This window comes from Morchella importuna, assembly GCF_003444635.1.
Source record: "Morchella importuna strain M04M26 chromosome Unknown Morimp01GS009, whole genome shotgun sequence".
Lineage (NCBI taxonomy): Eukaryota > Fungi > Ascomycota > Pezizomycetes > Pezizales > Morchellaceae > Morchella > Morchella importuna.
Window position 1 is genome coordinate 1129379 of NW_025763406.1, and position 24174 is coordinate 1153552.

The 24174-nt window shown below is 45.4% G+C and overlaps 8 protein-coding genes across 8 annotated transcripts; 2 read left to right on the plus strand and 6 right to left on the minus strand.

Annotated features, from left to right (window-relative positions):
* Positions 1-454: 454 nt before the first annotated feature.
* LAJ45_04073 (uncharacterized protein) lies at positions 455-1858 on the minus strand (the record flags this gene model as incomplete). The annotated part of the gene is made up of 5 exons (XM_046113654.1): positions 455-980; positions 1029-1095; positions 1148-1215; positions 1296-1694; positions 1746-1858. 5 exons carry the CDS (start codon positions 1856-1858, stop codon positions 455-457), a joined length of 1173 nt encoding a protein of 390 aa, XP_045973383.1.
* Positions 1859-3738: 1880 nt separating this feature from the next.
* Positions 3739-4304, plus strand: LAJ45_04074 (uncharacterized protein; the record flags this gene model as incomplete). Its single annotated transcript, XM_046113655.1, has 3 exons — positions 3739-3894; positions 3959-3980; positions 4183-4304. The coding sequence occupies 3 exons, from the start codon at positions 3739-3741 to the stop codon at positions 4302-4304; spliced, it is 300 nt and encodes a 99-aa protein (XP_045973384.1).
* Positions 4305-4608: 304 nt separating this feature from the next.
* Positions 4609-4946, minus strand: LAJ45_04075 (uncharacterized protein; the record flags this gene model as incomplete). Its single annotated transcript, XM_046113656.1, has 2 exons — positions 4609-4705; positions 4771-4946. 2 exons carry the CDS (start codon positions 4944-4946, stop codon positions 4609-4611), a joined length of 273 nt encoding a protein of 90 aa, XP_045973385.1.
* A 2394-nt stretch (positions 4947-7340) lies between these two features.
* LAJ45_04076 (uncharacterized protein) lies at positions 7341-8215 on the minus strand (the record flags this gene model as incomplete). The annotated part of the gene is made up of 4 exons (XM_046113657.1): positions 7341-7428; positions 7615-7794; positions 8024-8042; positions 8107-8215. 4 exons carry the CDS (start codon positions 8213-8215, stop codon positions 7341-7343), a joined length of 396 nt encoding a protein of 131 aa, XP_045973386.1.
* A 647-nt stretch (positions 8216-8862) lies between these two features.
* LAJ45_04077 (uncharacterized protein) lies at positions 8863-9935 on the minus strand (the record flags this gene model as incomplete). The annotated part of the gene is made up of 2 exons (XM_046113658.1): positions 8863-9681; positions 9753-9935. The coding sequence occupies 2 exons, from the start codon at positions 9933-9935 to the stop codon at positions 8863-8865; spliced, it is 1002 nt and encodes a 333-aa protein (XP_045973387.1).
* A 2822-nt stretch (positions 9936-12757) lies between these two features.
* On the minus strand, positions 12758-13948 carry LAJ45_04078 (uncharacterized protein; the record flags this gene model as incomplete). Its single annotated transcript, XM_046113659.1, has 4 exons — positions 12758-13131; positions 13201-13289; positions 13370-13572; positions 13679-13948. 4 exons carry the CDS (start codon positions 13946-13948, stop codon positions 12758-12760), a joined length of 936 nt encoding a protein of 311 aa, XP_045973388.1.
* Positions 13949-15618: 1670 nt separating this feature from the next.
* Positions 15619-16222, plus strand: LAJ45_04079 (uncharacterized protein; the record flags this gene model as incomplete). The annotated part of the gene is made up of 4 exons (XM_046113660.1): positions 15619-15691; positions 15836-15915; positions 16008-16048; positions 16132-16222. The coding sequence occupies 4 exons, from the start codon at positions 15619-15621 to the stop codon at positions 16220-16222; spliced, it is 285 nt and encodes a 94-aa protein (XP_045973389.1).
* A 7278-nt stretch (positions 16223-23500) lies between these two features.
* On the minus strand, positions 23501-23973 carry LAJ45_04080 (uncharacterized protein; the record flags this gene model as incomplete). The annotated part of the gene is made up of 5 exons (XM_046113661.1): positions 23501-23511; positions 23604-23609; positions 23654-23674; positions 23729-23847; positions 23906-23973. 5 exons carry the CDS (start codon positions 23971-23973, stop codon positions 23501-23503), a joined length of 225 nt encoding a protein of 74 aa, XP_045973390.1.
* Between the last annotated feature and the right edge of the window lie 201 nt (positions 23974-24174).

A 24174-nucleotide genomic window follows, 5' to 3' on the forward strand; every position in this document is an offset into this window, starting at 1 on the left:
ATAAGAGTTCACCTTTTTGTAGTATTCAGATCAATTACCTTTTTTATCTGAGCAGCTTCAATCCGGCGACGCGGGTATCTGCGAGTTGATCATTCTTTAAGTGCTACACTATAGTTACTGTATTTGATAATGGTTGAAAGCCTTCTAAACTCCATCCTTTTGGTGCACATAAAAACGTCACTACCACATGCTTCTCTAGTTGGAATCTTTTATTCTAAAGGTGCCATTCCGGGAACTTCTTAAATTTTTCGTTCAAACCTGCTAAAATGTGAAGTGGAAATAGAGGGAGGGATATCATGCAGTGTATATACGCCAGGAATCTAAATAAAATAAAAAAAAAAAAAAGGTAGATATGTACTTAAAGGCCATGCTAAATATCCACCCTCGTCATGAGCAATGAGGAAAATAGAAAGAAAAAAAGAAGGGAAATCTTTTATAGCTCTAGAATTATACGCTAAATTTTCTCCGCAACCCAAAACTCAGCCTCGTAGGAGTGAGTCAGCATGCTCATACCGTCACCCACATACGCGGTATTCCCCTTGCCTCTCTTGACAATCTTGAATCCGTAAGCGGGAATCAGCTCCAGCACTTCCTCAAGAGATATCTCGAAGCTGCCATCTCCTTCTTCCCTTTTTGGCGGACGGTGGTCCTCGTAGTGCCATAGGAGCGGGCCAAAGTTGATCCACACGCCGCCTGGGACGAGGAGATTCCGAATTGTTTCGAGGTATGCACATAAATTGGGAGCTGTGTCGATGAAAAACACGGTGGCACATACTTCGAATGTTCCGGCCGACTCGGGGCCTCTGTAGCCGGATATGAAGTCGCTGGCGCTCATGGAGAAGCGGTCATCCGTCGTGGCAAGAAGAGACGCTGGGTGGACGTCTGGGATGAGGACGGGCCGTAGTTGGTTGGTAACAGACTTGTGGTTGGAGAAGGTGTTAATAAAGGGGTGGAGAACGAACTCATTGGCTTTACTGGAGCTGGAGGGTGTTAGTGACGTGTAAGTGTATGTATGTGGGAGAACTAACTGGTTGAGGATAAAGTTGGAGGCCATAAGCTGATGATAAGAGAATTCATTTCCCTGAGCACTAAAACCTGATTTGACGTAAGCTGAGGCCAAAAACAAGACGGAAAATCGTTTCCTTACCTGCTATTGCAATATCAAATGCCAGCCTGCCTAGCCCAGCCCCGGGAACCAAGACCCTGATACCTGCTCTATCCAACAACCATCAGAACTAATTTCCGGAAGAATTTCCTGGATCTTGCTTTCCTAAAAAAAAAAAAAAAAGGCTTACTTTTCCCCACTTCCCAATGCACCATATCTCTCTTCCAGTTCTTTCATAACTGGGCCGTAACACACATCCCTTTCCACTGCTCCTTCCGCACTCCAATCTCGATAGAATTGCTTGATAGTGCTCCTAACCTTATCCAGGTCTTCAGGCGTCACCATCTTCTCCAGTGCCTTCTTACCCTCCTTGTCCGATGGGATATCAATGCCAAACGATTCACCAGCTGTACGGAATATCGCTTCAGAGAGGAGTGCATTGTGCTCGATCGCATCGTCTACCATATCCAATTTCTTAAGATACGAGATGGGGAGCTTTTGAAGAAGATCTTGGTGTGCACATGGAAGGTTATAGAAGGCATTTCGCCGGCGGTGTGTTAAATTACGGTGGGCAGCGCGACGGTAGAGACTGACAGCGGCGTTAGCTAAGATAGTCCTTTATAGGTGAGGGTTTACTTACAGATACGAGTATAAAGAAGAAACCGCAGCCTGGTGCTCTTCAGGATCCTCGTATGGGTTTATTCCATGGTCGAGCTCGTGTTGATGGCCAACATCTAGTTCCATCTGAGACATCGTGAATTGATTACTATGATATCACCGCCAATAGATCGCTTCAAGAATCTACTGGGTGGCACGATGTGATGGACGAGATGTGGATGGAGCGTTAGTGGCAGTATCCTTTACGGGGGATTGGACGACGTGACGTGGGGTAGTTAGTGGGGCTGGCCTTGGCAGTTTCCGATTGATCTCCTGTGACGCTTGGCGAGGATTTGGTAACTTGTCTTCCCATCATGTAACTAACTTCACTGTGATACATTGTACTGAGGCAACGGTAATGTGATTTTGGAACACTTAGATATATTTGTTCACGACAGGTGTGTAAGATCTGCCAGTGACGATCCTTCGGTTAGCCACCCTCGTGATCGACGTTCATCATATTGATGGGGAAATATGCCGCACTCTTTTCTATCTATAAAATTCCCACAACATCTTGCTCTGTCGTGATAATCAGTCTTTTTCACCACTCTCTCAGCATCACACAGAGAACCACTCGTCCCACCGATCACAGTTCTGCAGGCATATATCACTCAGCCATTATACCTCCCTCCATCACTCCTCGAAGCAAGAAAATTAGTTTTCAACAATTCACCTTCTCCGTGAGCCTATGACCGGAGGAGGATGAGGAGGAAGAGGAGGAGGAGGAGGAGTAAACGATCGACAGAATACGGCGAAATTATGTTGGGAGGTGATAAACAGGCTGTGAATGGCCAGCGGTAACCGAAGTTTGTGGGTGGGTGGTGGCCTACTAGTAGCCAGCCCTAATATATAGGTGCTTATTGATTGATGGCGCTTGTTTCTGGCATTGCTCATTTGACGGGGAGTGTGCGAATTGTGTGAGGAGGTACAGAGACGAGAAGTATGTATTGTTTTGTCCCCACCTAGCTAGCCAGCGAAGCATTGCGTTAGCATCAAATTTATGTTCCAAGGAAAAAACTGATCCAATGATCGTTCAGTGCAGACACAGTACGGTCTTATTTTGTACAACTATTGACCTCTCCTGGAATTGAATAAACGCTCCAATTCCAAACACAGCAGAGTACTGCACACACGGAGTTTCCCGACCAATAGTTCCTCAATTATACAGTGTAGATCTATCTACTCTAGAGTACAATCTCAACCTCCATATGTACGTCTACCAAGAAAAAGCAAGCCCGGGAAATCTTAGTTCAAACATCCAGCACATACTTATCCAGTAGATAAATACTCAACTCATAGCATTACCCACTCCGCCGCCCGCCGCCGGCCCTGTCCGGATCCGACAGCACCGACAATACAGCGTGAGGTAAAATTATTGTAGAAGTATGGGAAGAGCCCTATTGGCTTGCCCAGCCATAGAAACCCTGTTTTTAGACCCCTGTTTCTACAATAATTTTCCCTCTCGCTGTACCCTCCTGCCTGCGACGTCGAAGAAAAGAAAACACAAGGCCCCAGCGAATCCAGCTCCGGTTGTGTCAGGAGGCTACTTACCTACATACTCATTGACTCCTCGCCTCATGATAAGAAAGAAGCAAGGCCCCGCGGACGATTGGCAAAACCTAAACCGGCAAAAAGAGTTGAAAAAATTGATAACGCCACCCACTCACTGTGGAAGGTCTTTTTTTTTTTTCTCTCTTTCTCTCTCGCGCTTTCTAACGGTAATATCATCAGAAGCGGCAAAAAGGACTTGTAGCACGTATTGAACTACTGCAGAGGAGCTGAAGCGTAAGAAAGCAGTATATTGGAAATGATGGGCCCGGAGGTGGTGGATCGGTCCTGTGAGCCGGTAACTTGAAATGATTTTCTAAATTTCTTTTCACGATGGTCGTACACGCCTTCTGTCTCTGGATATTTGCGCCTTGCCCCGGAATCAACCACCAGAAAATTAATAAACTGTACGGTTTGTAGCAAACACCATGAAGAAAAGAAGCAAGTGTGACTCCTCTCCGTATCGAGGATCAAGGACTAGGATCGCAACGATCGGTCTCAAGATTTCGTTTTATGGTAATATTTTCAAGAGGAAACCCAATCCCGCCCCTCGCCGAGAAAAAGAGAATGCGAAACGTCCCAAAGTACTCTCCACATATGTACCTAAACATCTCGAGGAACTGCATTTTGCGGGGTTGGCGGTAAAAGCAATGGCAAAAACAAATTAACGGTACGCATCCCACTGTTTTCGACAGAATCTCCCCAGGAAAATGGATACCGAAAAACTGAAATGGTGGTGGTGTGGTGTGCAATGTGGGTGGTGTATGCACACTTAACCGTCAAGGGTGGTTGCACACAGACAGGGTCCAGCTGCCAGCAACTCTTCCCGCTTTCAAGTGGACGGCAGCGCAGTACTGACAGATTTCATACAGTAGACTCGTGTACCCTACCGCCATTAGAGAAATGCTTGACTCCTCAGGTTTTCGGACCACAGCACGATCCATTTGCCGGTGAGAAGACCGAAAGTAGAGAGGGAAAAATAGTCAACTTTTGAAATAATATGGTATTCAAAGTTAGGGTGATAATAAATCAAATCCCTTTCTCCCAATGCAGCGCTCCTAGATAATGAACAGAAAATAGTACAAATACAATCCGAGGAAATTCGTGATGGGACCAGTAACCAAAAAAGAACACCAAAATAAAGACAGAAATCCGAAATGAGAGGTACCCAAAAGAAACTCCAGCTCCCAGAGCAAAGTCACCCAACTGCACCCTTTCCTCCCAAATCCGTACGATTTAAAATCGTCCTTGCTCATCTCCTCCACCTCCACAGCGGCCAATTATTATTTTCGAGTTGCTTATAGCTCTGGTGATGGGGTCTCGTCGGCCCACTCGTCTCCGCTGCTGCTGCTATTGCTGTTTGAACGTGCAAGATCTACAGTCTTGACGGGGTGGCTACAATACTCAATTAGTATAATGGTCGTGAGAGCAGAAAGGGTCCTCAATTAGAAGTGACTTACAGAGCTAGTCCGCCGTTTTTGCACTTCTTGGTACCGCAGGTCCGTGATGAACGCACGTCAACTGACTGAGAGCTCGCCATGCACTCTGACATATCGTCGTTGACCCATCCGCAAACAGAGGTGTTCTCCTCGATCTCACATCCACAGGTGAATACGGTGTTCTTGAAGTTGCACATTTTGATTTTTTTTTTAGGAGTTGGAAGGTGAATTGGTAGGGATAGGTATTTAATGGAAGTTGAGTAGTAGTAGTGATTATAGGATGAATTGAGGGACTGGCTTTTTGGAATGGAGAGCTTTTCGACAATGAAGGAGGGAAAGGAAGAACTTTATAGCCAAATCACTACACCCCCTCGAGGCAGGCTGCAGAAGGTGCATGAGTGAGGACACCCATTAAACGTTTAATTTCCTGAGAGGCTAGCTAGCTAGACCGCCTCTCCTTGGTGTTGCCTGTGGGTTGCGAACATCCTATGAGTTCCAGAAAAAATCGAATCAGCAATATCCGTGCGGTGTTTGCAACCCACGGCCGAACTAAAATGACAGAAACAGAAAGAGATATCCATAAATTTCCCAATTTGGGGTTGTTCAACCGTCGAGACTCGCCGCACGGTACTGTACGATGTCGTCAATGCGCCGCCCAATCCGAGACACAATCAACCTTGAAGGGTCTCTTGGAGAATGCTCACTCGCTCACTCTCTCCTCTCCTGAGGCTCTGGCGATCTTTCTGCTTTCTTCACCCTCCACTTCATATGGCGCTGGACAGGATTTGTTTATCCTCCACTCTTTTTTTGCCGACTCTCGCTACCACGTTCGTTACACACCCTTTCTCTGCCCGTACCCTCCGGCCCCGGTAGGGGATCTTCAGGGTCTTGTGGAGGTGGGCTCCCTTCCAAGAATCACAGAAAATGTTCCTAGAAACATGTACAATTCGGAAGCCTCCCGTCCGAGACATCTTACTCTAGAGATTATGAGACAATAAAAACTCCTGTAATACCTATGTATGGAGGGGGGTAAGGGAGGGGAATGAATGACGTCCTTTGTACCTCCTACTGGTTCCTGAGTCTTGCAAAAAGAACTGCCCCCGATTCCAACATCCCCCTCACAGTATAAAACTAAGGTTCGGATCTCAGCCGATTGTAACTAGATACAGAGTTACCTAGGGTGGTACTTTATATGATTCAGACTGGGTTTGAGAAGCATGTGCAGCAGCAGAGTAGTTTGAATGTGGGTGTGGTTCTAGTAGATCGCGGCACCAAGCCAGTACTAATAGTAGATCTTTAACGTTCCTAACAGCCAAGAGACTGTAGATCATGTAGGGACAGCGCTGTTGGGTAATAAGCAAAATGGCCTAAGGCATCGTGAGTACATAAATTCCAAGTATTTTTCCCGCTCTGTGTTCAATGAAGTCAACGGTACTTCCAACTCCCCGGATTTCTCACAGTAAATTCCCCATGCGTGTTAATACGGTGCCACTGTGAGTACTTTGCCCTTGTGGCAATTAATTCGGAGCGCCCATTGCCCCCGCTAACTGCTACTCTAACTGTCTAACTAACAGTAAGGGACCATAAATCCTGTTCACTGAGTGAGAAGATGAAGGCCCAGCCAACCAGCCAGCTGCTGGCGAGACGAGGGAATTTCCTTCTTTCCCTTCTTTTCCTTAACGACAATCGTTCCACCTATCGCTAGTCTAACCAGAAATCTCACCACCAGGAGCATGTACTTTAGACCCATTTTTCCCTTACATTACCCCTAGCTGTAAATCATGGCCGACTTGCGGAAGGACGATCTAGCAGCGAGCCATGCCATGCAGACAACAAACTTCATCCAAAGAGCCACGAGAGAGTATGCGCGAGGACAAAGCTGCTGGTACCGGTACCGCCTGTATACATACATACATACATACATACATACATACATACATACATACATACATACATCCATACATACATACATCTATTGTACATACCCACTCTAGGCGGCCGCCGGCTGTTTACTCTACAGGAGTGGAAATACCAGGTATCTACGAACCCCAGCAGCGCTTCAATCGCGGTGAAGAAATCGCGGCGTCCACTATTTTTACGTTTCTAGAAGGGAAGACCAGTCCATCCGAAGCGAAAGACATGGGGTTGCGTTTTTTCCCTTCCCCGCACTTTCCGAGAAATTAACCCGGCGGTATTATAATGAGGGGAAACGAACCCGATGTTTGGAGTCTGGAGCGAGCGAGCGAGCGAACGAGCGCCTCGGGTATGGCGCATCGAGTCACATAAATAAGATGCAAAACTGGAGAAAGATGCGAAGATCCCCTTGCCTGAACCTGGTTAACCGGGAATAGACGCATTTCGAATCTCGATGACTTGGATAAACACATTGGGAGAACAAAGGTTTTTATTTTTTATTTTTTAATTTTAATTTTTTCGAAATCTATTCTAGGTTTTTTTATCCCAACTTCGGGATATCAATTGGACTAGGCAGGCCGCTTCAGCACAAATCGTTTCTACCTTGAACTAGTAACTGGCTCCCGGATCGACCTCATGGGGGACAGAAAGTACATGTACATGTCGAATACGCCATTTTAAGGAATGATGAGAGGATCACCGCCCCGGGAATGTGACAAGCCCTGGAAGTATTGCGGTATTAATCGCGTGACAACCTTATTAAACCTTTAATCTTCCGTTAGTCAAAGAACCAATCAAGAAATTGACTGGATAAAAAGTAAAAAGATAAGGGTTGGTATTCAGAAAACGTTTCAAAGTCCACATAATTGTTCAGAACAGGTCTGTGTAAATTGTTTTATCATCATAATAAGGTGATACGGAGCAGAAAACGAAAAAACGAAATAAAATTACCCGTACGAGAAGCCTGGGACTCCAGCAGCTGGCCTCTGCCTTTTTTTGAGTCTGCTTACTTGACTATGTAGCATACAATGGCATTTTGCGTAAGCCGACCGCGAAGCCCAAGCAGGGCACACACCTGGTTGGGATACACAAAATACCATTGTCGCAAGCAATTTATTTCTACAAAAATTTCTTTACAACTCGTTAGCCAATGGCTCTCAGCAGGTCAATTAAAGCAGAGCGAGTAATCAAAAACAGAGAGGGTTGGAAAAGTTATTCAGAAGGTCTCCAAGAAATTGTATTTTGTCCGCATAATTGTTCAGAACAGGTCTGTGTTTAATTTCTTTCATCATAATAAAAGCAAATTTGCAGGGCAAGTGGAACGTGAAAAAAAAATGAAGTGGGTTTATGGTTTGCTTACAGTATCAATTCATGCTGCTCTCTCAGTTGTTAGATCGCGACATCACCGATGATGTTCGTGGGGTGCATGTTGATGGTTGAAACCTGGGGAGAAGCCCGTTGGCGGCGGAATCAGATCAGTGGCTGCATCAATCGATCGATGGCAGTGAGTTCTTGGGTATTGGATACTGGGGAATGGAGAGATGATATGCATGGTGGTTGGCTGAAGTGATGGGTTGGGTTGGGTTAGAGAGAAATGTTCCCAAGGAAAAGTTTCTCCGACAGGACTGTGGAACTGTGACAGGGGTCAGGGCAGCGGGTCAAGGGCTTAACCCTAGCTAGCTAGCTCTAGCCCTAACCCTAACATCCTGCGCACCTTTGAGTGAGTGATTCTGTATGACACGTCAAGGATAATTTATTCATTTATTGTTTATAAATGACATCTCGACAAGGAGAACAACAGTCGACATATCATATAGGTATCTGTCATGTATTAATGTTGTTTGTTTAAAATGGTTTTTGGTCAAACTATGATAGCTCTGGCTTTGTTCTGCACCTTTATCTTCACAAAACAGCAACAACCAGCCCGATGGCTGCGTTCGAGAAAAGACTGAGGTTTCAACTTCTAACTACTTCTTGGATATCTCGAGGATATTGTCAATCAAAGTTCACTCCATGGATATTCTTTTCTCTAATAAAATGAAATAAAGGCTCGGTAAGCTAATGGCGGACGTCCGCCATATATATTGTGGATAGAAATTAAGTACAATACAGTAATCGCTATATATAGCTGAAATCTATAAACTTAAAGAAAAGCCAAAGAAAAAGTCAAGGAAAAAGCCGAAAAAGAAAAGAAAAAGTCTAAAGCTTGCTAAGTAAATCCACCACTCCCTTCCCCTCATCCTTTTTGAGTCTAATCAAGCCCTCTTGATAACACGACGCCAGCAGCAGCCCATCCCGATTCCATATCCTCTGCGTCACCAACGCCCTCTCCTCCCCCGCCCACGACGATTCCAGCTCCATAAACACCCACTCATCCGCCTTGATCTCTGCTGCATGGTGAAAATATATTGTATGGTCCAGGCTCACCATCATGCCAATATCATCCATCCTCAGCGGATTCACCTTCGCGGCTGTCACCAAAAAAAATGCATCCGAGTAATACGCCAGCGCCGGCAGATGCGCCTCATCATCCTTAATCGCACCCTTAATTCTCACCCACTGTCTCAAACGCTTCTCCGTTGGCTTTGCATCCCGTGTCTGCTCCGCGATCCCCAGCTGCCGGTACTCAATCGGGTCCTTCTCCCTCCGGCGGCGGTATTTCTCGAGTCCCGCCTCATCGATTCTGCCCTTCTCGTACCAGTCCAGCAGCTGCGCGTCGTCTGTAACGCACTCCTCCGGTAGCGGAATCCCTGCCGGTATCGGCATCGAATGCTCAATCTTCGACTGTTCCTTCACCGGCGCCCGCATAAACGAGCAGGTGGTGGTGAAGATGCACTGGCCGCGCTGCCGCGCCTGAACCGTCCGTGTGGCGAAAGAGCGCCCAGACCGTACGCGCTCGACGTGGTATACGACAGGAATGGTGGGGTTTCCGGCGAGGATGAAGTAGCAGTGCATGCTGTGGACTTTGAGATCCTTTGGTACTGTGCCTTGGGCTGCTTTGAGGCATTGCGCAATGATCTATAGATGGGCACCTTGTTAGCTATTCTACGTACTACACAGCTAGCTAGCTGTCGTCTGGAAACACTCACGCAGCCGCCATAGATCCCCCGGGCATCATCAGGCTTCCATAAGGGCCTGCTGTTTGTAAACACGCCGTCGCCCATCTCCTCTAGTGCCGAGAGCTCTAGGTTGTTCTCGAGTAACGACAGCTCCGGGTTCATTGGTGGGATCGTCTTGAGCGTCGGTCTCGGGGTTGCGGTGGAAGCAGTCATGGTTGTATGCGGGTGTAGGTTCGGAGTAATTCTTTGTTTATTTTACTGATATGGAAGTAAGGTTGAACGCAGATGTTCAGATCAGGGACAGAGAGAACCGGGTTTTGTTGCAATTAATTGTTCACTCATCGGGAGTCATGCCGGGTCTGGGGTAGTTGGAATGCTGGGCCGAGGTTCATTGGCGCATCACGTGAGCCGCGGCTTAACGCCGATTTCTTACTATTGGGACGTGTGAAAGGAGTCATGGTAGTATTCTGTCCTGGTGGTGGTAATGAATGACGTCGAACATCGATATATCCCCTGCCTGGTGTCTTTTGATGCTGTCTGAGCATGTGCTTGCATCTATCGCGGATAAGCCCAAGCGCGGATCTATATTAACCCGCAGAGGAATGTGAGATACAGATGTTACCGAACAGGGCCTTGGGTATTTATCGGATTGGCCTTGACTGGCCTAATCGTCGGATTACTGGGGCGGGGCAGATGCGGGGGGCATCGCAGAATGCGTTTGGCACTTGGAAAGTACCCGAGTGATATTCCATGATGTTTGGGTTGATATCTCTCTGACCTTTGATCATGTTGCAGGGAAATATTAGCTGGCTACTATATGAGTCTAAGTGAATCGTATGTGGAGTTTATAGCAGGTGTCTTGCGAAATGTGCACTTAGAATCACCACATATCACTCGGTTTTTGTCTTCGGGGAGCCGGACACTGTTTTTTTTTTTTTTTTGTTTAATTCATTAAGAGCCGGACACTGTGAAATCTCGGGGCATATATATACCACGCCCGGAAGCTATCAAGGACAACAACCCACCTTGTCATCAAGAATCACAAACGTGGAGCTTTAGATTGCGAATATTTCTTAAGCCGCCCATACGTGATCTAGGTCTTTGTGTGAACCCCCACGTCGAGGTTGGGGGGAGCAGTCTCAGGTACTGCACCACGTGCTAGCAATTCCAAAAAGATACCTGTCGATTGGAGCGACCTTCTATAGAATGTGCCGATCAGATCAATCTCAATTTCTGGGGGATCGTTACTATGATTCCGGCCGGGGGATGAGGGTCAACTTAATAAGTGGGGGTGTTGAAGGCTTCTAGAACCAGGAACCAAAAGCCTAGTCTGGTTAAAACACCACGCCGAGACCACACAGTCGTATTCATCATTAAACAAGGCCGTAGCGCTTAAAATACCACCACATCACCGACATTGCCCGACCGTGATGTCCATCTAGAAATGATATCCGCACCCGGCCGGCCGGTGCCGTCTCCTTCACAAGCCCGGCCGCGACACTACTTGAATAATCGGTCCGAACCACCCAAGCTTCAAATACGGTCTGGGTGGTGGGGTGCTACGGGACTACTGCATGTATCCCAACGGTTGAATGAAATGGCTTCTCTAGATCATTCGCAACCGGTCTAGGTACCTACTCTATCTACATGTACCTGCTAGAGTAAAGGATCCTGGGTTAGGCCCGCCTTAATTCCCCCAACCAGTCAGTACCTACCTACTCTACTTGTAGTTGGAGTTGTGCTACATACTGTAACATACATGATGTAGTTAGTTAGCTACAGTGACCCAAAATACTCAAAGGGGCCAATGTCAATGTTCCAACAAGTGAAACCGGACAGTGCTAGCGTGATCGGTTAAAGTTGTACGCAACTGGGGGATCGGCTGGGGACGCATAGTAATCTTATCAGATCGCCGCCCTCCCCACCCTTCAAGTGATCGGGATCAGTGGAGGGTGTTCGGTGGTGGCGGATGGTGATGCACTGAGACATGGCAGAGCTGTCACAAACACGCGATTGACTTCCTGTCTGTGCTGCGGATGTGCTACTACCTCCCTCCTCCCTCCTCCCTCCTCCCTCCTCTCGCTTTCGCTCTGCACAGTCGTAGTACGTACCCACCACCACCAGAGTGACCATCTTGGCAGCTAGCACCCACAAAAAAACCTCTTCTACCTTCTCCGCCCGGCCTAGCTACATAGTTAACAGAGTAACTACTACTCACTCGGTCATGTTTCGGTGTCGCTCAAACACACTGCACACACACACACCTTCGGCGGTGATTCCCGGTGATTCCCGGCGTGCATATATCATCAAGGCTCACTTCACTTCACTTTGCTGTAAGAGAGTAAAAATTGGGGCAGGGGGAGAGAGAGGGGGGTAAGAGAGAGAGAAAGGGCAGAACACAACAGCTCTGCATGCAAGGAACCGCGTCATACACGTGCCATAAGGCGGACAAGTAAGAAACCAAGGCTTCGTCGTCGCCGTGAGTCAAAACCTTATTTACCTTTGTATGAAATCATACTACAGGTGGATGTCGCCTAGGGGTTGATTGACTGATGGCCGATGACCATGGGATGTGCTAGCCTTGCTGTTGTGGTGAGTGGTTGCGCGAGATGGTACGTGGAGTGGTGGTGGGAGGGAGGTGGTTCGATGTGCGAGGCGGAGAATGCTTCTTTAAGTGTAATATATGTATTGGAAATTAAAGCCTTTGTTTTTGGGGTTTATGCAGTCATGCTCCAGCCTATACCGCAGCACTTCGATCCTATGTTACAATAAATTAAATAAAAGATAAAAAGAAAAGGAAAAATAGATAAAAGAAAAAATAATAATAGAGAAATAAGTACGCCAATTACCAGAAATAAAATAAATAGGATAAAAAAAAACACAACAGAGCAGAAGTTTATCGTAACCTCAATGCCCCCCCGCGCGCTAAAGCAATACCAATTGCCAATTCCCAGCCCAAACAAAACCAAAAACCAGAGTCCAAATCCCCAAATCAAAACCAGAAAAAGCCCAAAAACTAACAGCCAAAATCCCATTTACAACTCCGACTCCAACCCCGACCCTGACCTCGACCCTCCACTCGAAATCGACGTGACTTGTGACCCTGAGCTCTCCTTATCCATATATGCCGCGCTATGCCTCTTCCTATAGAACACCCTCAAACATGGCAGACAGAAAGCCGTAAAGGCAAACAGCTTCTCGACGAGCGCCCACACGATCGTCTGGCGAATGGCGAGCAGCGAGCTGTTCGAGTGTACAACGACATTGTACACCTGCGTGAAGCGCACTACTGAGGCTATGATTGAGACGATGCCGACGCCAAAGACGAAGGCGAGAGCGTACAGGTCTTTGCGCGTGAGACCGTAGTTTGACCGGAAGGAGCCGATTGTGAGGAGGGGGATGAGCAAGACTGGCGTTTGTTAGTGTCAATGTTGATAAATACAAGATTTTGTAGTTCTGTAGATGGGGTGAAACTTACTCAGGATGTCGCTGGAGATGTTTGTACCCTGCTGCGCAACCATCCCTGGAATTGTCTGTACTGAGATACACTGATCCGATCCAGTCGACCTGCGTTTTTTTTCTTTCTGTTAGCTCTCAATCTTTCTACAAATGTGTACTGAAGATGCTTGATCAGATCTCAAACATACCAATTCCTTGACATAGGCCTACAGTAGCCCAATTGTATCGATATGACGCCCAGATACGTCACAGTAGCATACACCGAAACCACATAGAGCAGCATCCGCACCTTCGTACTCAACGTTTCCCTTAGACTCCAATAATACCCCAAAAATGCTGCCTTCAGCAGCCACACCTGCGTCGTGCAGAACAGCGAAATCACGAAAAACTCCTACACATCATAATCAGAATGAGTAACCAGAATCACACAAGCTCCCCCCCCCATAGCATTCTTACTAGAAAGAAGAAGAAAAACTTCCAAAGCCAATGTTACCAACCTTGAGATACTTCGGCGTCAACAGCCTCCCCTCGATTCCCTTCACGCCATACGCCCTCTCAATCTTCAACTCCTTGTCCACACCATCGAAGGCCATTCCGGCCGCCATCATCATGAGCACACCGAACAGCAGGAACGCACAGTCACTTAAATTGACTGCAAACGTCCTGGGCCGGTGTCGGAGAATCCATAGTCTACCTACAGTACCCACCAGCACAACCGCCACCAGAACCACCACAAGTGCAATGAATGCCTCAACCCGATTGCCCATCTTATTTTTATTTTTGTTGTTTTTGTTGTCGTGTATGTTGAATTTTATATCTGGGTAGTAATGTTATTGTTGTTTTTGGTTTTTGTTTTCGTCGGCGCTGAAGAAGTAGAAGGGTGGAAGCACATCCCGACCCTCGAGAGAAATCAAGTCAGAGTTGGATAAATGAGATGGATGGCTCTCGGGGAAATATAAGATTTTTTATAAGCCTTCTTCCCCATACATTGACCCCAGCTAACGTTCTAACCAACCAACCCAATTAACCAACCAACCAACCCGTTCTGGAGTGATGGGTGGTGGGCTGTCCTCTTTTTATGCTTACGTGGAGCAGCAACAACTCGCGACCCAGATTCTTGGGATAAGGGACGGCTAAAGAAGTGGATATGATATGATATTGGTATTGGGATTTGGGGAGGGGGCGAGCGGTGGTAGCACGAAGGGAGCACGGTCCAATCATGCACGCTGACGAGCATGTCGAAAGTAGTTCAGAAAGCGGAATCTTATGCTTACTGGACGGAGGAATCCTGCTTGCTGAATCAATCAGCTGCATATGGGGGCAATAAACCACATAAAACTACGATATAGAGCAGAAGAGCACATTTTGGCAGCTCAGGTCCAAACAGGTTCCTGAACTGTACCTCGGGTTATTTACCTATCACACACAGCAGAGATCGAGAATAGCTACTCCAGATAGGATAGGGAGAAATGCGTGTTTTTCGCTAGAGTACCCAGAGTAGAGTAGAGTTGTGTAGCACCACAGCTACTATAGCTAATACAGACTACATGTATGCATAAATCCCGAGTTATAGGTAGCTGGGTACTCTACCCAAAAGAGAGTTGATCAACTCTGGATTCACCTGGTGCTGCGGCTTTCGTCCCGGTAGGTGCATATGCGCATTCTTTCTTCACGGATCGATCCAAGCCTGGCAGTGCTAGGTATCTAAGTAGGTATCATGTAGAGTTACATGTATGGGTTAATTGCTTCTTTGCAATCCCCCGCAAGTCACGGGATGATTAATTCGGGGAGAAGGGAAGTGAATAACGATCAACAGTATCGGTTTTTAACTTCGGTAGTTGGGCACGTTGTCAACATTGTTGACGGAATTCTATTGTTAGTGTAGCTAGCTGCCGTGGGTTGTTGCCCTCGCGGTCGACGGAGAGGGGGAAGGTCTGGTGTCAGTTATGTACTAGTAGCTACATAGCTGTTGATTGAGCTGGCCTATTTAGCTGAGTTAATTCACTCCGGAATCCGCACCCCACCTGTCGAAAGATGCGACTTCTGATACATTTTTTTCAGCTCGGAAAAAAAAATCGAAATCGGAATTAAATTTCTTATATCAGGTTTTTCTTTGCTTACTATTTTCGCGCGCCCTGGGCTGCTGCGCTTGTTTTCTGTCACAAGCAGATACGTGATGGAGGGCCCGGGATTATTTTTGAGAAATTGGGGGAATCGAGATGAAACTTGGACCTGGTGACGTTGCTCGTTCAAAAAGACTGCACCGTTGCTCGTTCAAAAAGACTGCACCGTTGGGACTTAAATTACTGGACTGTTAATTATCGCCCCCCTCCCCCCCTTTTTTTCTCTCTCGCTCCCTTTGATTCGCGATCCTTAAACTGTGGATTCGGGGAGCAAATGGACTCTCGTGGTAGACTACTCTAGCTGCACTTGGTGAATGCGCAATCTCCGCCGGGGTGTGAAGGTAGGTGGACTGTGCGACCTCAACACTTCGCTCCAGAATAAGCCCTGTCTGCAGATCACAGCTCGCCAAATAGAGTTATGTTATGCACTGTGTCACGTACCTGCCTTGTGCGACAGAGACAGAGCATTGGCTGACTAACGCAGCAAACCAGCAGCAGAAGATCATTGTCGATAACTCATATTATTGAGAGTTATTAAACACCCCGCATATGGCCCGAAACCAATAAACGATTTATTAAACAAACCCGCCCTGGGCGCGGGGAAAAATCCGGTATGTTCCAAAAATAGCTGCAGTGCAGGGCTCTGCAGCGATCTACGATCATGTTTGATCACTCGGGTTAACAGAGCCTTACTACCCACCAGGCCGGGCGTAAGCTAGATTATTCTATGATTCCATCGATGGGGTGATTCCCTTTTTTTTTTTTTTTTAGTCACAAAGTGGTCGCGTAATCGATAGGGTGGTTCACTGACTGTGCAATTATATCAGTAACGTACAATACCTTTGCTATGTCCCGGCCCCGTACACCCAGAGGGGAGGTCGAGTCTTTGCCACAGGTAGTGGTGGTCGGAGAGCTTAGTGGCGGTTGGAGGAGCTTCTGGATGGCCTGAATTGCTGTCAGCCTCCTTTCACGTCATAGTTCCATATTGACTCACTGCCTCGTCGTACGCCCTAGTACATTCCAAACTATCGTCCTACTCTAGGATTTTAAATAGTTGTCGCTATTAAGGAGAGGTTTCTTTCACCATGCCCCTTAATTGCAAGAATTAAAGCTGCAATGTACCGGCCGCCATAGAGTATATACTTTACATCGCTGCAGGATTATAGATACCAGCACTCTCACGCACTTCCGGGGCTTTTATCGGGAGTGATATTTAGAGAAATAGAGGGCCGATGAACATGATGAACATAGTTTATTGGGTGTTAAAATAAAGGAAGAGGACAGGGGAGAAGGTTCCCCTTTGTAAGTACATGTACTTACAGTTTAGAGAACAGCTTGCTCATCCAAACTACATATATGTACTTAATGTAACGTTGACAATAATATAATCATCAGAAATAACCTAATGAGGCCACCATGCAAATAATTATAAGTCTAGAAGTATAATTCGCCGCCCGAGAGTCCAACATTTTTCCGGCAGCAAACAAAGGCGCCAGATCATGAAACGAGTATAGGGCAGCTAAGCGGTTCATGACATAACATGCAGGTTCATGCGGTCTTGCCGGTCTGGGTCACATCGGCGACCAGAGGCTACTCTGACGTTTGTGGACACGGCTAAAATTGCACACCATACATGAAGATTTTTGGTGTATGCAATAGTGAACCAGTTCAAAAATGTCAGTACCGCAGAAACTCGCCAACTTGATTATCTCCGTGCAGGGATTTCTTCATTGATGATTGGCTGAAAGGCAGAGATCAGCTTCAGATATTTCCTCTACAAGTTAGTTTTTGGTCAGATCCGCTAGCAAAGTTCGTGAGTTTTTGCGGTACTCTAGAGTACAGAGTGGTGTCATGTTTGCATACATGTACCTGTATTGTACTCTAGAATATTCCAGACGGGATCGAGAAGCTCCTAGTGTGCATATGCGCCCCTTCCTGTGTTGAAATGGGAGTTAAGTCTGTAGGTGTGAGGCTCAGTTCAGGACGCTATTAGGAGAAAACGTTATCGAGAGGTCGTGCGTAAGTTTAAGGCTTGTACTACATGTATGAGCTACATGTAGTTGGTGCAGCTTGTGGATTGCGGTTGCGCGAGTGATTTCCTATGACTGCAGCCAGCATTTGTGCCTAAGGTGGAAAATTACTAACTGAACTACCAGCAACCACCCAAACGATCTATATGAAGCTCAAACCTAAAGTTTCTGGACAAACAAGTCGCAAATCTCGTCTTCCAAGCCACCACCTCAGGGCCCTCTGCTCCAAAAATTATCGTTCATCATCGATTTCCTGTTTTACAGAAAACAAACCGATCTCCCTGGCTCTCGGGAATTTTCTTCTTTGAATAATCTTCCGGGCAGAAACAATATCATCATGAAGAATATGCCAAAATAGCAAGTGAAGAACCCTGAGGTCGTGAATGACCCATGCAGGCCAGAACAGGTCGAACCCTTGATAGAATGATTAGTCAGCACTACTTACGTTCCTGCCTAGGAATTGATGGATACTTTTTTTTTGGTGGCAAATTAGAGTTGCCTGCAGGTTTGGGATCTGGGGAACACAGATAGTGGAGTCTTTAGAACTATCGTTTTGGGGGATCCCGATCTTGGTACCGACCTGCAGAATAACACAAAAAGGTTAGCTATAACAAACAAGAAAAGATGCAAATTTGACAACATAGGTGCTATTGAGCTATTCTATACCAATAATCCATTGGGCAAACGGCGCTCACTGCTTTATCACTATATACTGAGAGCTGCAAGTAGCGTTGGACCATCTGAGGATAGATATGATACAAAAATACAGGCTACCTATAACGTATAAGAGATATATTTGAATATATGATTTCTTGGCAGTGATTGGGCCAGATAACCTGCAAATTTATACGTCAGATCAAGTGGCATTTGAAGTGATGGTGCTCGGAAAATTACCTTACGAGGGTTTTGGAACTCCCCTGAAGTAATTAGAAATGAATATTGAACTGACCACCGCAAGCAAAAGCAGCATAGATGAGTCCATACAGACAAATACCCAAATATCTTCCAAATACTCCGGCATCGGATTAATTAGATATCTTCATTAGACCTGGGTTTCCAGTGTCTGAGCCCATATATTTTATCTTTAAAATTCGTGAGGAAAGTCAGGATAATAAATCCTGATTTTTTTTTGGTTTAATTCATTAATATAAATCCTGATTACTCGTAGTATCGAGTAGTACCGAAAGACAGGGGCCTATAGCAATTCAGATTCCAGGGTTTAAATTTGGCTAGATCGAAATGACACCTACTCCTGTGACCTAAGGAAATTTTTTCCATATAGCCAAGAATTTGAGAAAGGTTATAGATATTTTGATAGCGTCATATAACTACCATTGGTGTCAGCCTTTTTCCAGACATAAAAAACACAAATGCCATACTCACCCGAAACAAATAGGCTGATGAAAGCTCCAAAGTTTTATAATATATCGACTCAATCCTGAGTGGCATAAAATATGGATCCCTTCACTGGAAGTCAGGAGCATATTTCTGCGTAACGATATGCCGCGCGAGAAATACTCTTATTATCAGACCTATCTGCATACTGACCAAGACACAAGTAAAGAATACGAGGCAAATCTAAGAAGATTTTTAGTAAAGGATATTAAATGGTCGAGTGCGTATCCCGGAAACGTGCGACGTAAGAAACGGTCAGCCCTCCCTAGAGCTCTGCTTGATGTCAATAAGACACCACTATATGCATATGAATCCCTTACAGATTAGTGTACTGATTCTGACGAAAAGCCCCGTGCCAATTAATTGAGACGCCAATGGTAATTAACTGGAGGAGGGGTAAAATATTTAATTAATCATAAAACAAAATTTTCGGCATATCTGGTGAGGAATTTGGTTACAAACCTGAACTCGTTTTGTCTGAAGGTCTTACCAAATCTCCTAACATCTGCAGCGGCAACTTCTGCGTACTGAGTATTGGGGGGGGGGGGGGGGGATACTATTTCCCCATTCTCAGAGTCGACACTTGTACCTTTTGCAGTGTCGACCATTGCTGGTTTGCTGGCCATAGGTAACGTTGCTACTTCTGGTATAAACATGATAAAGTATAAGAAATAAAACTTGCTCGCCTTGACTGAAGTTTTATATATCCCGAATGTGATCGCGGCAGGTTATCCTAGAGGGCCCCCTTTAAAACTATATGTAAATAGAATGATTAAATCAAGGTTACCGGGACTAATATTGTCATATCGACCTATCTTCCGTGTGAGCCGGTTCATTTACTCTAGTTTGATCCATCAATTGATCCAATCCTAGTGTAATACTATCGGGTTTGGTCGATGCACATACATGTATTCCTATATCTCTGCCGTTAAGTTATCTTGTAGATCTATAGATGGATTTTATGTAAAATTGAAATTTGGGTCACCGCCTCGGATAAACTGGTAAATGGCCAATTGTGTTGATCCCTGCTGGCGACGTCTAATGTCATTGAGCTTGAGGTTCACAGGGGATGTGAGATGACAACGTGTATTAAAATCAAATCAAGCTGTTTACTCAAAGACCCCACATATGCAAGGTCAATGTGATGCTGGTGGTGCCTAGAAAACAACGATATATGCTCACTAGGCCAAGAGCACATTGAGGGTACTTCTGTGATCTCCAAATGTCACGTATCTTTATTAACAGGTGGGATGCACATTAGATATATACATGTACACACACGGGAAAAAGTGAGGAAATAACGCCTGCACTTAATTAACACCAACCCCAATGACGAGAATTAGTTGAACTACAAAATGAGAAAGAGTGTATATAGTACGGCCTCTGAAGTATGTTTGACGCCTTGTACGGCTTCCTTTCAAAAGTCATGGTTGTTTAACCGCGTTTGTGGTCACTTGTTGTTTCGTCACTTTTTTCCTGTGGGTGTAAATTCACTAATGAATATTATATTGCCATTTTGTGCAATACCAACTATTTATTTGCGTCATGTACTCCTATGATTAAATGTATAAGCTATATGTTGCCCTGATCTCGCACGTCAATTATGTATTTGCCCAACCAGCAAAACACACCAAAAATCGAGGTTTTCAACAACTCATAAAAAGCCCCACACCTAAACCAAAATATCAACGACCAAGCATAGTATAATTTTGATAAAGGAGGTCCATGCTTCAAATTCTTGGCCCAATTGAGATACTGGTAAAGGTGCCATAAAAGGACCCTTTTAGACACATTTCACCTTCAGGGCTTGTTCTTTGTAGATATGGCCTAAAAGTGGCCTGTAGAGTCTTTCAGGTGTCTAGATAGAAGACACATAATTTCAGGGGAGGTGGGAGAGCTCTCTGGATTCTGTGTGTGTTTTGCTGGTTGCGCAAATACATACTTGATATGCGAGTATATGTACGTAAAGAGCCATATCTAAAGACAGTGTGTGGCGGCCAATAACCATTAACCAGTTCAATGATTTGTACCAATAGAGGGACTCATATAATATTATGGTACCATGAACCGTTTTGGATGGTCTTGACTTTCACCACTCCACTCCACGTGGAGGCCTGGCCACAATCAGCGGGACAGGGATAACGGGTCTGTGCGCCCATGCGACGCGTAAGCTTGGCGGGGCATCCGTTGCTTTACTCCTCTTCCTTTCTTCTTCCCTCTTTCCTTCAATATTGAACTTTAAGACCCATCAAGTTGTTTGCTCTTATAAACCCAATTGCTTTCCTTACAAATACATTTCAGATCAAAGTCTGTCAGTGATAGTTTTACGGTTCTTTTCGGGTTTGGTTTATATATTTAAAGGTTGTCGTTCGAAGAGAAATCAGAAGCACCAATATGGAGAATTGCACTTTTTCTAATTGGAAACATTTATAACAACTGTCAGGTACGTATGCACTTTCAGAATTCGGACTAAATTGGTTGATAAGATTCCCAGAAAAAGCTGCACAAATGGTTCAAACTTTATCATCCGATGATAATGTATATGCCTACTGGAGTAAATTGTCGTCCTAAAACTTGATAATTTGGATTTGGTCGATAAACTTAATGTGGGAGAAGAACACCGGAAATCTCCACAGCTGGTGCACTATACCGCAGATATCGAACTGCTGCTGGCCACAATTTTCCCGTATCCAAAAAATGGCGATCGATCCCAGGATTGATGTCTGGCTGGTCAATTACATTTCGTCATTTATTGTCGAAACCCGGTGCTTTATTCAATTGATCTGCAAGAACATGGTTCTAATCAAAACCTGGGATTTCTTCCGTCAATCCCTTATATTTGGACCAATACCTTCTTCTATCTTGCATTGAATCCTCTGCTCATATAGTATGAACTAAGTCCAATTCCTTGGGCTTTGATATTTCGAGATTGGGCCTATGGACATACGAAACATAGCAAGAATAAACATCCTTGCTAGGTCACAAATTTAGACACCTCTCAAACACCTACGGGGTAGAGTGTGCAGTTATGGATCATAACCTTGTATCCCCGGACTGGATAAATCATGTACCGCACAATAAGACGAATGGCTCTCCTTCAAAGGGGCAGGCTACTGTCCCTCAGTTATCAACTATAACTCTCGGTTGTTTCGTTAAAACGTGGCAGTCCTCGAGGCAAGGATACCGAAACATATTCCCCGGATTTCCTAACGGTTTGGCACGTGGATTCTCGGGTGGTTCTGGGGCGATACAAAATCGAACTGACGGGACAATAAAAAGACTTTCTGGGGCTTTCCTGTCAGAAATGCAGTCGGAGGAAGAAGACCAGGTGATACCACATGTGCGCGATGTGATTCCAATAGGTGTTGTTAAACCCACTTAACTGTGCCCAACAAGATATCAAGACTACAGCCTGAAAACGGACATATAAGAGGTAAGACACGTCTTACAACAGGCGAGTCTTGGCTTCCCCTTCAAAAGCAAAGAACACGATCTATCGACGAACATAAGTCAACCCTGCGATGAGCATTCATATCATGGATATTGATTGAGTCTCCATGGCCAAGTAGTCTAAGCCGAAGACTGATATCGATCTATCAGACCGTAGACCCGAATGGTGGATCGCCGACCCGTACATTTCTTTGACCAAGATACTTTCAGAGCAGTACATGCCATTTCTGCACATGCGCATGCAGGTATACCTTAGAGTACTTTATCAAATGGGACTCCTAGTTCAAACACAATGGAGACCGAGAGATATCTGGGGTTGGACAGTTCTAATATATTGGATGGCCAGCAATTTCCGGATTCTTGAAGGTGTTTCGATATGTTTAATAATATCATCACTATCAGCTAGCATCTCTAGAGCACCTTGTGCATGCAGATGAGAAGACTGGCTGTCAGTTTCATGGAGAACCTTCTACTCAAGTCCCATCGAATCAAGTTTTGTCTTTGTGGGAAGGTGGGAATGATAAGGAAGAAAGGTATCGGGTTTAGGTGCAGGGTGGTTGGATAAAACGACTAAGTGGATTCGAATCAGTATAATTGCTCCGAGTTCGCTCCCTGTCCTTCAGATGACCTTTGTTCCATACTCTTTCCCTCCTTTTTTTTATTTCCTTTTTTCTAAACATAAAATTAGGCCGGTTGGCACTTTTTGATCATTCAAGCTCTTTTACATCACGAGAAACCTTTGTTCTACCAAATGTCCAAGAAACGATGATTCTTCTCTAGTCGGAAGGCCGGGTCCAGATGGCTTTTGGGAACGTAAAAACAATCGAGTTGATAAAAAGCGCAATTCACCTACAGAGTCAAGCCTCATAATTCATGAGAGCAACAAAAGCCTCATCATTCATAGTAAGGAGATGCCAGGATGACCAGATCTCGCCTCAATGATATTATACTAGCTATATCATGCATTTATTCAACACTAACTAAAATCTTCGTGATAGATACCGAGTTGTGTTGTCAAATATTTACATACGAAACCCCCTCCAAACTTTCGACAAGCCATCACGGACAAAGAGGTGTACGCCAGTGCAGTTAATGAATCAAAGTCATACTAGCCCTACAGCTGTCACTAAGTACTTATACAGACAGATGTATACGGCCATCACCACTAGCATCCGCATTAATAACACCACAGGATTGGTAGATACAACCTCCGTTTAGACACTGCTGCCCACTTGCCTTTAGTGTTGGGCTCTACTATCATTCGCTCGCACGCTACATTATGCCAAGTCATAAGCTCACAGGTTCTTCTTAGCAACATGTGCTAAGGCTTCCCTACTCCAACATGAACCTGTTAGCTACAGTGTTTAAGCAACGGTTCTTCGTCGACAACAAATCAGGTACTCTTCCTATACAATGCGACTGACAGTTAGCTATGGAGTAAAGCTCGTCCACCAAAATGCCTTGGCTTGGCTACAGTGTATCTCATCACGATGGCCTAACTCATTCGCTCAGATTCGGCCTCGTATGATGCAGGAACAGTAGCATCTACTCTTGCTTCTATAGCTTATTCTGCTCTTCTCCCAATCCAAAACATCCGCAATACTGAAGCGAGGTCTCGGAATCTGATGACTTCCAACCAAGGACTTTGATCCTCGGCACTTATGGTGCCTACATTGTGTCAGAGGAAAATTTTCACCCCAAACACTCGGTGGTAGATCAGGGGTACGGAGACACGACATGCTCAACCACTTTGCGATCCGCGCGTGAAGGCTTGACGTGGACAGTTGACCTCATTCGATCCAAATGGGAAAGTTCTCCCTCGAGTTCTGCATAATGATGATTTTTTGAGAAAAGGAAGGGCTTTTATCTATGCACACAATGCTTCGGTTTCGAGCCAAAACTTTTAGGAAAATCAAAGAAGTGCGTGAAGAAGCGGGTTTTGTCGGTTTCTGGCCTGGCAGTATTCAAAACTTGGGAAGAAGGTATATTTGAGAA